General features: G+C 43.6%; 1 protein-coding gene across 6 annotated transcripts in view; it reads right to left on the bottom strand.

The window, feature by feature from the left end:
* LOC115933217 (putative postmeiotic segregation increased 2-like protein 3) overlaps positions 1–13,749 on the bottom strand; it is a 38,804-nt gene extending 25,055 nt beyond the window's left edge. For 3 of the 6 annotated variants that reach the window (XR_010134475.1, XR_008681434.2, XM_063708206.1), the window contains exons 1-4: positions 13,199–13,328; positions 11,549–11,652; positions 1,732–1,858; positions 1,358–1,468 (exon numbers count right to left, since the gene is read on the bottom strand). Coding sequence is in view for 4 of the 6 variants with exons in the window: in XM_063708206.1 (XP_063564276.1) it covers positions 1,358–1,468; positions 1,732–1,858; positions 11,549–11,563 (253 nt within the window). In the remaining 2 variants the exon portion in view is untranslated. Of the gene's footprint in view, positions 1–1,357; positions 1,469–1,731; positions 1,859–11,548; positions 11,653–13,198; positions 13,329–13,588 lie in introns of those variants that run through there. The other 3 variants (XM_055392880.2, XM_055392878.2, XM_055392882.2) reach the window with 3 other exon arrangements.
* Positions 13,750–16,514: the final 2,765 nt, after the last annotated feature.

The following is a 16,514-nucleotide window of genomic DNA, read 5'->3' as shown; positions in this document are numbered from 1 at the left end:
AGACAAAGAACACAAACAATGGAGAGAAGACTAGCACAATCAAATACTGGGAGGTGAGGAAGGTAGATAGAATTCATGATTTTGGAATGTGCACAGTTTATCATCAGACATTCTGAGAAAGAAGGAAGTGAACTATCTCACTGGTACTGCTATATTGTCAAGTAAAATATTCAACTAGGTTAAAAGTGTCAGACATATCAATTTGGAGGCAAGCTGCAAAAATACACAGGAAAAAAGGTCTTAGAAGTTGAAATTAGAAAAACTCTTTTAAGGGATACAAAGAAAACCAAAAAAGTAGAAAACGGGTTCTAGGGGGACACTCCTGAAAAGGCAAGAAAAGGAACCAACATTCCCTTATGAAATTCACACTTCCTGAATGTCTACTATGGACAGAGCATGATTCCAGTTATGGGGAAGGGGAAATGAACACACAGACGGGTCATAAATGAGCATTGGGGAAAGAGGGGAAAGCTGAGGGAGCGCTACATCATCACATCAACTGAGCATGGACTTGGGGAAATAAGGTACACCACAAGCTGTGACTCAATTCACAAGCACAGGTAGAGGACGAGGTTTTGGTATCTGAATGCCTAAAGAAATAAATAAAATCGAGGGCAGAAAATAAGTCCAAGGTATTTTTAAAGCAAGGAAGGAAAGAAAATGGAAGATAAAAAGAATGAACATAAAAGTCTCAAGTTAATTTTTATGTCAGACTTCTGAATGCCCCAAAACAAAACAATTCTGTAAGGCCGAAAGCAGTGGCTCAGGACTGTAATCTCAGCGCTTTGGGAGGCTGAGGTGGGCAGATCACTTGAGGCCAGAAGTTCAAGACCAGCATGGCCAACATGGTGAAACCCAGTCTCTATTAAAAATACAAAAATTAGCCAGGTGTGGTGACATGTGCCTGTAATCCCAGCTACTCAGGAGGCTGAGGAAGGAGAATCGCTTGAACCTGAGAGATAGTGGTTGCAGTGAGCGAGATCATACCAGTGCACACCAGCCTGGGTGATAGAACAAGACTCTGTCTCCAAAAAACAAACAAACAAACAAACAAACAAACAAAAAACTCACAACAATTCTCTAATGGCGAGGGAGTAAATAAGTGACCGATAATGCTGGAGAAAGAGGAAGTGACTGGGTCCCCAGTGCAGGTTAGAATGAAAAAATCCCTACCAATGTAAATCAAATGTAAAATCAACAAAAGAGTTCATGTATGTGGTATGTGTGTGGGAAGGAAAGTGATATTTGGGGGTTGGGAGGTGTTACTGAGGGTACCGAGTACATATAAACAACTCTTTAGTCACTCCCAAAGGTCTGGGATGAGTGTTTTTTAACATGTGATAATCTACTAACTTACCTGGACTATGTTGGCATGGAAATTCACCTTCCATTATCCACGGCTCCTCTCCCTGCTCCACTTCCTTCACCTCCACTCCATGATGATGTTTGGCTTGGTGATAATCATACCCTGTTAATGGGAAAAGAAGAAGGACTTGGGCAAGCTGCTTGGCTTCAGAATCTCCAAAGTACAAGATGTTGCCACCTCATAAGCTGCATAACAGAAGTGCTCCATTTTTTTACCTTATCAAAGTTAGAACCTTTCAATGAAGAATAATATAAACACTCCAGCTAGTGCCCACAAGGAATTAAATGGTGTCATCACTTATTTCTTCAAACTCAAGGATAAAACCCCATTCAACTGAGAGCATTCAGAAAGCAAGCTATCCTCACCCACAGAAACTAGATGGTTGTAGTTCTCCAACATCACATCCCCGTATGCTATCTTCTCATCAGGGTCCAGTTGCTGCCACTCCTCCTGGGTGAAATCCACAGCCACATCTTTGAATGACACTGGCCCCTGTAATGGCAACATGATCAGAATTGGGAGATATGGAAAAGGGATAGGGGGATATCATTTTACAAAGCTCACTCGTAAAGTTAACCACGAACATTGTATACCTTATTTTATGTTACAGATTATGGAAGGGAAATCATATTGGAAATCATACAGGAAACATATATCCTTTGGGGATATATATATATAAAATATATATTACCCCACAAAAATAAAAACCCAAAACACAACTGAACTCCTATTTTGCAACTGAACTGAGTTTTGGGAATATGAGATGAGTGAAACACCATGCCTGCTCTCAGAAAGCAGACAACCTAATAAGGAGATAAACATGTAAACAAACACAAGCATTTTACTCCTTGTCACTTCTTTGCTGCCAGGCCTTCCCCTTCTCCTGGACCTCTTCAGTTGGAGTGCCCACCACTCAGTTCCTGGTCTTCTTCCTAACTCACTGCTCTGGGGCTCTCACCTAGTTTCAGCTCCTTGTTCTTTTGTCTTTTTTATTCTCATAGCCAGTGGCCTCTGGCTATCTGCATGGCTGAGTTTTATCTCAAACATCTCAATCTCACAGCAATAAATATTCGTTAAATGAATGAATGCCCAAAGGTGTTATTAGAGTAATGCAGACAAGGTGCAGAATGATTTAACAAAAGAGGATCAAATTATTTTAACTTTATGCCATCAGTTAGGCTTCACAGACTCAGTTAACTTGAAGTCCTTAAAGATGAATCGTGTATTCTATGGGATGAAGGGGAGGAAGAATATGATGAGGTGTAAAAGTACCAATGGCAAACATGAAGCAGCTTCAATTTTTAAGAGGTTGGGGCTGGGCATGGTGGCTCATGCCTATAATCCTAGCACTTTGGGAGGCCGAGAAGGGAAGATCATTTGAGCTCAGGAGTTCGAGACCAGGTTGGGCAACATAGTAAGAACCTCATCTCTACTAAAAATAAAAATTTTTTTAAAAATTGGCTGGGCATCATGGCACATGCCTGTAGTTCCAGCTACCTGGGAGGCTAAGGCCGGAGGATGGCTTGAGCCTGGGAGGTCAAGGCTGCAGTGAGCTGTGAATGCAACACTGAACTCCAGCCTAGGCAACAGAGCGAGACCTTGTCTCAAGAAAAAAAAAAGAAAAATGCAAAACTCCTGGGCTCCAGCAATCCACCTGCCTTGGCCTCCCAAAGTGTTGGGATTACAGTCTTGGGCCAGCATACCCCGCCCAAACTTGTAGTTTAGAAAAAGGAAGTGCCCAGTAAGCATGTTGCATTATCCTGTTATTTATAAAGAAGATATCAACAAGGGGTTCAAACCCAGTGATATAGCTAGGACCATGTAGATCCCAAGAGATAGCAGAGGCAGAGCCGCTAGGCTGGTGGGCTGAGAAACTAAAGCAGAACATCCAAGCTTATCCACAGGCAGGCCACAGGAGCTGATAAAATCACTGAGAGAGAGTAATAACCTTCTAGGTTAAGTTAGTCCAGAAGGCAAGGAGGTGGAGGGGTTAGAAGATGGATCAGCCAATAAATAACATAAAATTACATGCCAATACAATACCACTTATATCAATACAAATACCCAAAATGAAACATAACCAAACAAAATCCAGTACCAGATTAAAAACATAATATACAACAGACAAATAGGACTTATTCCAATAATATAGACTAGTTTAATATTTGGAAATCTATTAATCTGATAGGCCACTATAACACAGCAAAGAAGAAAAATCTTGTATCCATGAAGATACTTGAAAAAGCTTGACAGAAAAACCTGATTTAAAAAAACAAACTAAAGAAAACAGAAACTGATGGATGCTTCATTAGCATCAATATTATGTATATATACAAATATAAATATTACACCCTAATATGCAGTAGTACATACGATATATATGTGACATATGTATTTCAATTACACACAAGCAAATATATAGTTTGTGTGTATACACACACACGCACATGCACGTGCACACACACGCACACACATAAACTCTTATGCCTCAGTCTTCTTACTCCAAAAGTCAGGATTTTACTTAACAGGGAAAAACTACATACCTTCCCACTAAGATCAAGAACAAGGTATTAATAAAATGCTCATTATCTACAACTAGAGAAGAGAAAACAATTAGAGGAATATAACTAAGGAAAAGTAAAAGTGCTCAGGCGGCCAGGTGCGGTGGCTCACGCCTGTAATCCCAGCACTTTGGAAGGCCAAGGCGGGCGGATCACGAGGTCAGGAGATCGAGACCATCCTGGCTAACACGGTGAAACCCCGTCTCTACTAAAAATACAAAAAATTAGCCGGGCATGGCGGCGGGTGCCTGTAGTCCCAGCTACTCGGGAAGCTGAGGCAGGAGAATGACGTGAACCCAGGAGGCGGAGTTTGCAGTGAGCCGAGATTGTGCCACTGCACTCCAGCCTGGGCGACGAGTGAGACTCCATCTCAAAAAAAAAAAAAAAAAAGTGCTCGGGCACGGTGGCTCACGCCTGTAATCCCAACACTTTGGGAGGCTGAGGCGGGCAGATCACCTGAGGTCAGGAGTTTAAGACCAGCCTGGTCAACATGGTGAAACCCCATCTCTACTAAAAATCCAAAAAAAAAAAAAATTAGTTGTATTATTAAGGTCAACGTAATAATACAAAGATATCAGTTACCCTAAATTACTTTATAAATATGCAATCCCAATAAAAATACCAAAAAGCTTTTTCCTGGAACTAGATAAGCCGACACTACAGTTCATATGAGGTGGAAGAAAATCAAAAACAGCTCAGGGAAAAAAACCATTTGGACATGGATAAAACTGGACCCAGGCCAGGTGTGGTGGCTCATGCCTGTAATCCCAGCACTCTGGAAAGCTGAGCCAGAAGGACTGCTTGAGGCCAGGAGCTTGAGACCAGCCTTGGCAACATAGCAAGACCCTGTCTCTACAAAGACAAAAATATATATATTAGAAAAAAGAGAGAGAGAGAGACATGAGGACTTCTGCCCTCAGGTGTGATAAACTAACAGGTACTGCATATACCCTCCAACCTGAAACAGCACACACCAAAGAACAACAACAAAATCAAAAACAGAAAGAAAAATAAAATGGAGAACATATATGAAGCAATGGTTTGTTTGTTTTTGTTTTTGTTTTTTATGAGACAAAGTCTCGCTCTTGTCTTCCAGGCTGGAGTGCAATGGCACAATCTTGGCTCACTGCAACCTCCGTCTCCCGAGTTCCAGCGATTCTCCTGCCTCAGCCTCCCAAGTAGCTGGGATTACAAGCATGCACCAGCACGCCCGGCTAATTTTTGTATTTTTAGTAGAGACGGGGTTTCACCATGTTGGCCTGGCTGGTCTTGAACTCCTGACCTCATGATCCGCCTGCCTTGGCCTCCCAAAGTGCTGTGATTACGGGTATGAGCCACCACGCCTGGGCTGAAGCAATGGTTTTCAAGGCACTGATTATCAGGCAGTAGAGTTATCTATGACTGATGGGAAATAAACAAGGTGAACCAATCAACTTCTGCCTTGAGTGACTCCAGGCCACGGAGCAGGGAAGAAGAACAGAGGCAGGTGTGAGGAGAAAGAGCTGCGAGTTGGGAAAATGGGCAGGAAACTACAACCCATAAGGAAAACAATCAGTCCATCAAAACTGGCCCAGAATTGACACAGAGTTCACAACTGGCACAGAGCACTGAGACAGTTCATCATTCTATTCCAAATGTTCAAAAAAATTGAGACAGGCAAGATGTGAAAAAGACCCATGCTAACCTTCTACAGATAGAAACTACAATATCTGAGATGAAAATTATACTGGACAAGATGAACAGCATCGTGGAAAAAAGAGATTAGTGAATATAAAGACAGCAACAGAAGTTACATAAAATGAAACAGAGAAAAAAGAATTAAAAGCAAATAAAGAGCAACAGTATGTTGTGGGAAAATTTCAAGTGGTCTAATATACAGGCAACAAGAATCAATGGAGGGGAGGTGGTGGGTACTTGAAGAGATAATGATAAAAATGTTCCCCAAGTGATGACACCATAAACCCAAGATCCAAGAAGTTCAATGATCCCCAAAACAGAAACATGAAAAAAAGATACCATGACATATTGCAATCAAATTGTCCAAAACTAGTGATAAAAAGTTTAAAACAATAAGGGGGGAAGAAAAAAAGACATGTTATATATAGGGGAACAAACATGAGTATGAGATCAGATTTCTCTTAGAAAAAAATGTAAGCAGGAAGACAACAGAGAAACATATTTAAAGCACTGTGGAGAAAAATCCAGCAAAAACACCTTTAAAAGCAAAGACACAATGAAGACATTTGCAGACCTACAAGAATTCATCATCAACTAGAAGAAATGTTAAAGAAAGTCCTTCAGGCAGAAGTAAAATGACAGAAAATAAAAATTTAGATTTACATAAAGGAATGAAGAGTACCAGAAATGGTAACTGTGTATTTTCTCTCATTACTTAAATCTCTTTAAAAGATAACTGGGCCGAGTGTGGTGGCTCACACCTGTAATCCCAGCACTTTGGGAGGCTGAGGTGGACAGGTCACCTGAGGTCAGGAGTTCGAAACCAGCCTGGCCAACATGGCAAAACCTCATCTCTACTAAAAATACAAAAATTAGCCGGGCGTGGTGGTAGGTGTCGTAATCCCAGCTACCCGGGAGGCTGAGGCAGGAGAATCACTTGAACCCAGGAGGTAGAGGTTGCAGTGAGCCGAGATCGCACCCCTGCACTCCAGCCTGGGGGACAGAGTGAGACTCTGTCTCAAAATAAATAAATAAATAAATAAATAAAAGATAACTGTTTAACAACAACGTAATAGATAGTGTGTGGCACTGATACCACCTGTAAAAATGAAATGAACAACGGTGTAAAGACCAAGAGGAGAGAAATGGAAGTATCCTATTGTAAGCTTCTCTTACTCTAAGAAAAATGGTATATTACTTAAGAATAAACTATGATAATTAAGGCTGCATACTATAAATTCTAACTCACTAAAATAATAACAGTGTGATAGCCAAAAACCCAACAAAAGATATAAAGTAGAATCATAAAAAATTCTCAACTAATCAAAAGGAAGGAAGACAAACAGAGACATTTTAAAAAGAAACAAAGAAGATGAGACTAAAAGAAAGCAAAGACAATGGACTATAACCTAACTCGTTTTATCAATAATCACATTACATGTAAACGGTCTATACATCCCCAATTATGAGACAGAAATAGACTGATGAAAACAAGCAAGATCCAAATCTTGCTGCCTACAAGAAATAATACTTTAGATATAAAGATGCAAATAGGTTAAAAGTAAAAGGATGGAATAAGATATAGCATGCATGCGTTACTCAAAAGAATGCTTCATAAATAACAAAGTACATTTCACAGCCTGGAATATTAGCAGGGATAAGGAAGGCCATTTTACAAAGTGGTTAATTAATCAACAGGACATAATAACCTTGAACATTTATGTATCTAATATAACACATAAAGCAAAAATTGGTAAAATTGCAAAGAGAAACAGAACCACAACTGCAGCAGATTTCAATCCCCTCTCCCCCACAATTGATACAAGTGGGCACACAATCAACAAGGATATAGTACACCTGAACAACACAACCAACCAACTTGATCTCATTAACATTTATCAAACACTCCACCCAACCAGAGCAGAACAAGCCATCTTCTCAGGCATGCACAGAATTTTCCCAAGACAGATCCTATTATGAGCCATAAATTTAAGAGGTTCCATGTAGTATTCCAGACAAAAATTCAGTCTAAATCTAATCATGAAGAAAGATCAGGGAAACCTAAATTTAAAGACTTCTATAAAATCACTGGCCTGTATTCTTCAAATATTATAATGGCACTGAGGAACAAATCCATATTAAACAGACTTAAAAAGCATGAAAACTAAAGGCAATTAACAGTCCTAGATGAATCTTCTACCAAAAATTAAAAATTGCTATAAGGGAAATTACTGGGAAATTGGCCAAACTGGAAAATGAACTACAGATAAAAGTATTAAATAAATGATAAATTTCCTGAATTCAATTACTGTGCTATGGATATTTAACAGAATGTTCTTGATTTTATGAGATATAATCTAAAACTTTATAGGGTAAAGAGGCATGACATACCCACTCTCAAATAGTTCAGAAAATATATAGACACACATATGTATATATGCATATAAATGATTAATGTGGGAAAATGTTAAGAATGAAGTGTCTGAACAAAAGGAAGTATCTGGGATTTCTTCGTAAAATCCTTGCAATTTTTCTGAAAATTTGAAATGATTTCAAAATAAAATGCTGAATAGAAAATAATGCTATCAAATATATATTATATGTATACATTTGCTATCAAATATATCAAACATATTTCAAAAGGACTCAGAAACCAACTTAAAGGGATTCCATCTGGCCAAAGATGGAACCACTTAATTTTCAAAAAGAATCACAACTTCTATGTACTGAAATATTTACTATCTGTTTAAACCCATGAGCTCATAATGGTAACAAAACAAAAAAAACCTTCCTGCTTAGAAGCCTACTCAATATTTTAGAAACTGTCTTTCCTGCATGAATTACATAAAGAAATAGAGAATGGAAATTTATCTTTAGAAAAGTATTCTAGGCCAGCTGTGGTGGCTCATGCCTATTATCCCAACACTGGGAGGTCAAAGAAGAGGATCACTTGAGCCCAGTTCAAGACCAGCCTGGGCAACATAGAGAAACCTGTCTCTACTAAAACTTAAAAAATCAGCTGGGCATTGTGGCACATGACTACACTCCCAGCTACTTGGGAGGCTGAAGTGGGAGGATCACTTGAGCACAGGAGTTTGAGGCTGCAGTGAGCCATAAATGCGCCAGCCTGGGCGACAGAGTGAGACTCTGTCTCCAAAAAAAGAAAAGAAAAGAAACGTATTTTGGCTAGTAAATAAAGAATAAATGGTAGAATTAACAGATCACCATTTTGCCTCCCCTAATGAACGAGTAAATCACAGCAATAATCAACAGTCAATAGTTCTTAACTTCACAAAAACAAAGAAGGTAACATGTGCCTCCAGAAGTAGACAAATGCCACGTATGGTATAGTTGTGTGAAAAGAACTGAACATAAACTTGATTAGACTTCTAGATCAAACTACCAATTTTACAAGGCATATGAGATATTTTTTTAAAATTTGCTAAAGGTGAAACAAGGGTAACACAATCCAAACTGAGGATAACCAACACAGTTTCTTCAAAACAATGAACACGCAAGAGACATACTATGGGAACTATTAAAAGATTTAACGCAACTGCCACATGTATTAAGAAAGAGAGTATTATGGGTTATTCCTAGCCCCTTTAAAAAAAATTCTTTATTGGCCATGTGTGGTGGCTTACACCTGTAATCCTAGCACTTTGGGAGGCCAAAGTGAAAGGATCGCTTGAGGCCAGGAGTTTGAGACCAGCCTGAGCAATACAGTGAGAATACATCTCTAGGCCAGGAGCAGTGGCTCACGCCTGTAATCCTAGCACTTTGGGAGGCCGAGGCAGGCAGACTGCCTAAGCTCAGGAGTTCGACACCAGCCTGTGTGACACGGTGAAAGCCAGTCTCTACTAAAATACAAAAAAAATTAGCCAGGTGTGGCAGCGTGCATCTGTAGTCCCAGCTACATGGGAGGCTGAGGCAGGAGGATCGCATGAGCCCAGGAGATTGAGGCTGCAGTGAGTTTTGATCACGTCTACACTCCAGCCTGGATGACACGGCAAGACCCTATCTCAAAAAAAGAAAAAAAGAAACAAAACAAAAGACTTCACCATTTAAAGACAAACAGAAATACTTACAGATGAATCTTTTCAAGAGCCAAGAAAAGAGAGACTCCATGGAGAAAATATAAGTTTGGAAGTAACGGATGTCAAAGGCAGACAAAGGGTCCTGTGAGGAAGGGGCTAGGAAATGCCCGCTGGATTTGACTGCAATTAAATCACTGGTCACCTTTACTGACTGACTTAGCAAAGTGAAAAGGACAAAACGAAAACACTGAGAACTGAAATGAGAAACAGAAACGAGGAAATCTTCACAAGAGAGTAACTGTTTGTATTGTTTGCTGTGCAACCCAAACAAAAAGACGAACAAATATCTGAAGGATGATCATGTCATTCATTCCCCCCATGATCTAGGACTCAACAGTAAAAACAGAATTCTGTTTACTTGGATCACAATATTTCTGTCCCTGGAAAAATTATATGCACCAAGTTCTCCTTGGGCAGCAGGCCCTCTGCTTACATAAGCACCAAGAATAAGCCATAAGTTACAGTAATTTAATGGTTGTTATTAGGAAAGCTATCCACAATTATATCAACTTGAATGAAGAAATTTTTCCAAGTCCTAGAAAATCTTTTAAATCCACAAGTAACAAAATTGGTTTCTCCTTATAATCAATGCAAATCATGTCATGGATGGTGATATGGTTTCAGTTTGTGTCGCCTCCCAAATCTCATATTCAATTGTAATCCCCAATGTTGGAGGTGGGACCTGGTGGGAGGTGATTGGATCATGGGGACAATTTCCCTTTTGGTGCTGATACTGAGTGAGTTATCACAAGATGTGGTTGTTTAAAAGTGTGTAGCGCCTCCCCCTCCTTCTTCCTTCTCCTCTGGTGATGAAGATGTACCCGCTTTTCCTTCGCCTTCCACCATGACTGTAAGTTTCCTGAGGCCTCCCCAGCCATGCTTCCCATGATAGAGCCTGCAGGTGTGAGCCAATTAAACCTCTTTTCTTTATAAATTACCCAGTCTTGGTTATTTCTCTATAGCAGTGTGAGAATGGACTAATACAGATGGCATTTTCCTTTTGTGATGACTGCCAAGAATATCAGTCCTGGGTGCAGCTCAATTTCAACAGCCTTAAAATATACTACCCATACATACAAGCTTCACAAATCATTTTTGGTGCTGATCTGCCACACTAACTATATTTTACAGGATAATGTCTATTTCCACATTCCCATTTTAAAGTATGAATCCTGGCTGGGCGTGGTGGCTCATGCCTGTAATCCCAGAACTTTGGGAGGTGAGGTGGGAGGATCACCTGAGGTCAGGAGTTTGAGACCAGCCTGGCCAACACGGTGAAACCCTGTCTCTTCTAAAAATACAAAAAATTGGCTGCGCACGGTGGCTCACGCCTGTAATCCCAGCACTTTGGGAGGCCGAGGCGGGTGGATCACGAGGTCAGCAGATCAAGACCACGATGAAATCCCGTCCCTACTAAAAATACAAAAAAAAAAAAAATTAGCCAGGCGCGGTGGCGGGCGCCTATAGTCCCAGCTGCTCAGGAGGCTGAGGCAGGAGAATGGCGTGAACCCAGGAGGCGGAGCTTGCAGTGAGCCGAGATCACGCCACTGCACTCTAGTCTGGGCAACAGAGTGAGACTCCGTCTCAAAAAAAAAAAAAAAAAAATTAGCTGGGCATGGTGGCGCATGCCTGTAATCCCAGCTACTCTGGAGGCTGAGACAGGAGAATCGCTTGAACCCAGGAGGTGGAGGTGGCAGTGAAGCAAGATCATGCCACTGCACTGCAGGCTGGGCAATAGAGCAAGACTGCATCTCAAAAAAAAAAAAAAAAGTATGAATCCTTACAAGCCTCTTAAAATGCATCATAAAATAAAGTTGAGGAACATATACACAAGCAGGAAAACTCACCTGCAATGTGTTCATTTTTCTACTGCTCTTGGAAACATGCAGAGACTGTCGCTGATAGACCTAGAGGGGCAGAAGCAGGTCACTGAAGTCACGAGTGCTCCGGCCTGCAAAGGCAGAAATCACCTGCATTACGAACCACAAAAGAAAGCTCAAATAGGTTAACACCCTGTGAACACTCAGCCTGCAAACACTCAGAAGGGCCTAAAAGAGTGATACAGGGTTTCGCCATGTTGGCCACGCTGGTCTCGAATTCTGGCCTCAAGTGATCCACCCGCCTCGGGCCAACATGGCAAAACCCCATCTCTACTTAAAAATAGCAAAAAAATTAGCCAGGCATAGTGTCACATGCCTGTAGTCCCAGCTACTCAGGAGGCTGAGGCACAAGAATCATTTGAATCTGGGAGGTGGAGGTTGCAGTGAGCGGAGACCATGCTGTTGCACTCCAGATTGGGTGAGAGATACTGTCTCAAAAAAAAAAAAAAAAAAAAGTGATAGGGGAAGCATGCACTTGTAACTTTGTAACTCTAAGATAATCAGATAGTAATTAGGTGAGTTAAGACTCTCATGGGTAACATGGTCTGCCATCAAATACAACGTGCAAAAAGAAAAAAATTTCCCATTATACGGCTCATGATTTTTGTGGTTTGTTTGCTGAGACAGGGTCTCAATCTGCCACCCAGGCTGGAGTGCAGTGGTGCATTCACGGCTCTCTGCAGCCTCGACCTCCTGGACTCCATCCATCCTCCCACTTCAGCCTCCTGAGTAGTTAGGACCACAGGTGCATCCCAGCATGCCTGGCTGCTTTTGTATTTTTTGTAGAGTCAGGGTCTCCCTATGTTGCCTAGGCTGGTCTCTAACTCCTGGTCTCAAGGGATACTCCTGCTCTAGGCCCGCAAAGTGCTGGGATTACAGGCCACTGCATCCGGCCCGCGTTTTCTTATTGTCTCTCTAAACTGCTTAAAATCAAAGAAGCCATAGGAATTGAATATGTGAGCTCTCAGAAATGAAATGAATGTGTATAAAATATGGTTTTGTTTCTAAATTATCTAACTGAACTTGGTTATTGCTGCACCTAATAATCTTCTATTAAGAAAACTAGGATACGGGAGAAAGAACACTGGCCTGGGAGATAAGACTCCTGAGTTCTACTATGAGCAGCTCTACCCACAAAGCCGGTGACCTGGTCAAGTCACCCACCTGCTAAGGCCCAGTCTCTTCCCCTAGCAACTGAGGCAGCAGGAGAGAATCCCTGCAGACTGTTCCTGCATTACTACGATTCTCCCCGGGCAGATCTAAGGGGGGAATCAGCAGACACTTAAATGAGAGAACAGAGGTGCTGACGGACGTTTAGAGGCGGTCGAAATCTGGAGCACGGAGAGGAGGAGGAAGGACTGTTAGGGGCTAGCGGGGAGTGGAGACGACGTCCGCAGCTGAGGGTGGTGACACCCTCCACGCCTCCGTAAGCCTCGTCCTCCCAGATCTTCCCATGCAGCGCCTGTTCGGTGCAGCCGGACCCTGCCCTCGAACCCAAACACACGTCTCTCCTGCAAGCGATCGGGACCCTCCCCCTGCCCCACACTCAAAGGTCCCCAACACACGGTGACTTCACCCAGGCCCTTCTCGCTCTGGGCCCGAAAATCCAAGACTTACCCTCCTGGGGCTCCGCAGCCTCTGCCCCCCGGCTCCCGAGAGGCCGGGGCGGGGCTGCTGTCGCTGGCGCGCGTGTCTGCTCGCGAGGTCCCCTCCTGTCCACCTCACCAAGGCTGTTCTGCTCCCGAGGGGCCCGGGCCGGGCCTACGGGGCAAATCCATGCGGGTGTCCTTCTGGGGGCCCAGATCCGCCTCCCTGGGGCTCACCATACAGCGACGGCCTGGTCTAGGCCGCCAAGGACACATACGGGCCAGGCCCGGGTCCCGCCGCCCCTTCGCCTCCGCCGCCACCTCAGCCGACTCCCTCCCGGCCCCTCTGGCCCCAGCGCCGCCGACTCCGGGGCTCACGCTCCGGGGTCCCCGCTTGAGCCTCCACCCGGCCCGCGCGAACCCTGGTCTGCGCAGCTCCGCGTCCGCCTAGGTGCTGGCCCGGGCGGTCAGCGTCCAGCCCCGCAGGCTATGCGATGCTCGTCCACTGCAGGCCAAACCCTAGGAACGAGAGGAAGCAGCGACGTGAAGACTCACAGGAAGCGAGGGCAGTGCGGCGGCAGCGCGCATGCCCGAACACGCACGCCGGGAGAGGTGCACACGCGCAGGAGTGCACCGGAAGTCCGCCTCCCAGGGCCCACTGCTGGTCTCAGGACAAGTACTGGACTCTATTTCCCATGAGCCTATGCGCCTCACAAGTTTAGGGGCCGTTTTAAATGTCTCTACCCCGCCTAGAGGATAAGAAACTCCAGGCTATGAGCTTTGTCAGCCCTGAACACCGGACTGAACTTCACGTTTGTCTTTACTCCCTTTTAGGGTCAAGTCCAGGGCTGCCTTACTGGGTCCTGGAGCCCAAGTCCTCTGGGTTAGAACCGAGTTTCCCATAAGGAGAAGGAAAGGAAAGGGTGTCTCTTGGTCACTGCGCTGAAATGCTAAGAGAAGTTTCACTCAAATACTAGGACAAGATAAATGCCCAGCGATGCTTTCCAAGGAACAAAAAGAAAAAAGAACTTATAGCCGGGCGCGGTGGCTCACGCCTGTAATCCCAGCACTTTGGGAGGCCGAGGCGGGCGGATCGCGAGGTCAAGAGATAGAGACCATCCTGGCCAACATGATGAAACCCTGTCTCTACTAAAAATACAAAATTTAGCTGGGCTAAATTCGAGTTCTCTCGAATTCCACTTTTGCTCAGTTTTTCTTTGTCAGCACTCATTGTCAGGAGTGTTTAAGTGCTGTACCTGGATCCACTCACCTCAGCCTCCCATGTAGCTGGGACTACAGGTGTGCACCACCACACCTGGCTATTTATTATTATTATTTTTTGTAGAGATGGGGTCTCCCTATGTTGCCCAGAGTGGTCTTGAACTCCTGGACTCAAGTGATCCACTCACCTGAGCTTCCCAAAGTGCTGAGATTATAGGTGTGAGCCACTGTGCCCGGCCAACTTCTGTTCTTTTTAAATTACCAGGTCTCAGGTACTGTTAAAGCAGTACAAATGAACTAAGAAACTGACTGTAGTAAAAATACATTAAACTTGGTTATTTTATTTTTTATTTATTTATTTTTATTATTATCATTTTTTTGATATGGAGTCTCACTCTGTCACCCAGGCTGGAGTGCAGTGGTGCGATCTCAGTTCACTGCAACCTCCACCGCCTGGGTTGAAGCAGTTCTTCTTCTGTCTCAGCCTCCCGAGTAGCTGGGGTTACAGGCGCCCACCACCACGCCCAGCTAATTTTTGTATTTTTAGTAGAGATGGGGTTTCGCCATGTTGGCCAGGCTGGTCTTGAACTCCTGACCTCAGGTGATCCGCCCACTTCGGCCTCCCAAAGTGCTGAGATTACAGGTGTGAGCCACTGCACCCATCCTAAAGTTGGTTATTTTATTTATTTATTTATTTATTTATTTATTTATTTATTTATTTATTTATTTTGAGACAGAGTTTCGTTCTTGTTGCCCAGGTTGGAGTGCAATGGCGCGTTCTTGGCTCATAGCAACCTCTGCCTCCCGGGTTCAAGCAATTCTCCTGCCTCAGCCTTCCGAGTAGCTGGTATTACAGGCATGCGCCACCACGCCTGGCTAATTTTGTATTTTTAGTCGGGGGTGGGGTGGTTTCTACATGTTAGGCTGGTCTTGAACTCCTGACCTCAGGTGACCCACCTCCCTCGGCCTTCCGAAGTGCTGGGATTACAGGCGTGAGCCACCGTGCCTGGCCTCAGTTATTTTAAATAGAGAAAATCCTCAAGGCTCCATTATGGACCCTTTTCTTTTCTTGTACTCTTTCCTTCTGTTATGGCTTTAGGTACGATTCAATTCCCATGACCTCTGACTTCTCTGAGTTAAACTTTGCATCTTCATGGGAATGTTTCAAAGGCAACTCAGCTGAGGCCAGGTGTGGTAGCTCACACCTATAATTCCAGCACTTTGGGAGGCAGAGGCAGGATGATTGCTTGAGGCCAGGATCTGGAGGCTGCAGTGAGTTATGACTGGGCCACTGCACTCCGGCCTGTGTGACAGCGCAAAATCTCCTGTCCCGGCCTTTTTAAAAAAAAAAAAAAAAAAAAAAAGGCAATTCAGACTGGATGCCGTGGCTCACGCCTGTGATCCCAGCACTTTGGGAGGCTGAGGTGGGACGATCACTTGAGATCAGGAATTCGAAACCAGCTTGGCCAACATGGTGAAACCTGGTCTCTACTAAAAATACAAAAAGTTAGCCGGGTGTGGTGTCAGGCGCTTGTAATCCCAGCTCTTTGGGAGGCTGAGGCAGGAGAATTGCTTGAACCCTGGAGGTGGAGGTTGCAGTGAGCTGAGATTGTGCCACTGTACTCCAGCCTGGGCAACAGAGTGTAGATTCTGTCTCAAAAAAAAAAAAAAAAAAAAGCAATTCAGCTCAAAACATAATATCATAATATCTATGCTGAGCCTGGCCTTCTTCCAGGTAGATGGCACCACTAATTTCACAATCCAGAAACCCAGGACCCCTCCCTAAAAGCTCCTTCCCTAGCCCCCTTCTATGTAACCCAACTCCTGTCTGTCCATGTCCATTTTACCTGCCATGTGTCTCTCTGGCCTGCCATTTCTCCTGTCTCTCCTGCCACTATCCTGTCTCACATGCCATCACCCTTTGCCTGGACTATGACAATAACTTCCTTGTCGGTTTCCCCTGTCTACTCCAGCTCCACGCCACTCTGTCCTCCATACTGCAACCAGAATGGTCTTTTCAGAATGCAAATCTCATCATGTCACCCCTTTGCCTAAAGCCAATCAACCACTTTCCCTTGTCTGCACAATTGAATAGACCTTTTATTTTTTATTTTTTTGAGAGGGAG

This window comes from Gorilla gorilla, chromosome 6 (assembly GCF_029281585.2).
Source record: "Gorilla gorilla gorilla isolate KB3781 chromosome 6, NHGRI_mGorGor1-v2.1_pri, whole genome shotgun sequence".
NCBI lineage: Eukaryota > Metazoa > Chordata > Mammalia > Primates > Hominidae > Gorilla > Gorilla gorilla.
The sequence above is the reverse complement of the archived record's forward strand: the minus strand, read 5'-3'. Positions and strand labels throughout refer to the sequence as shown.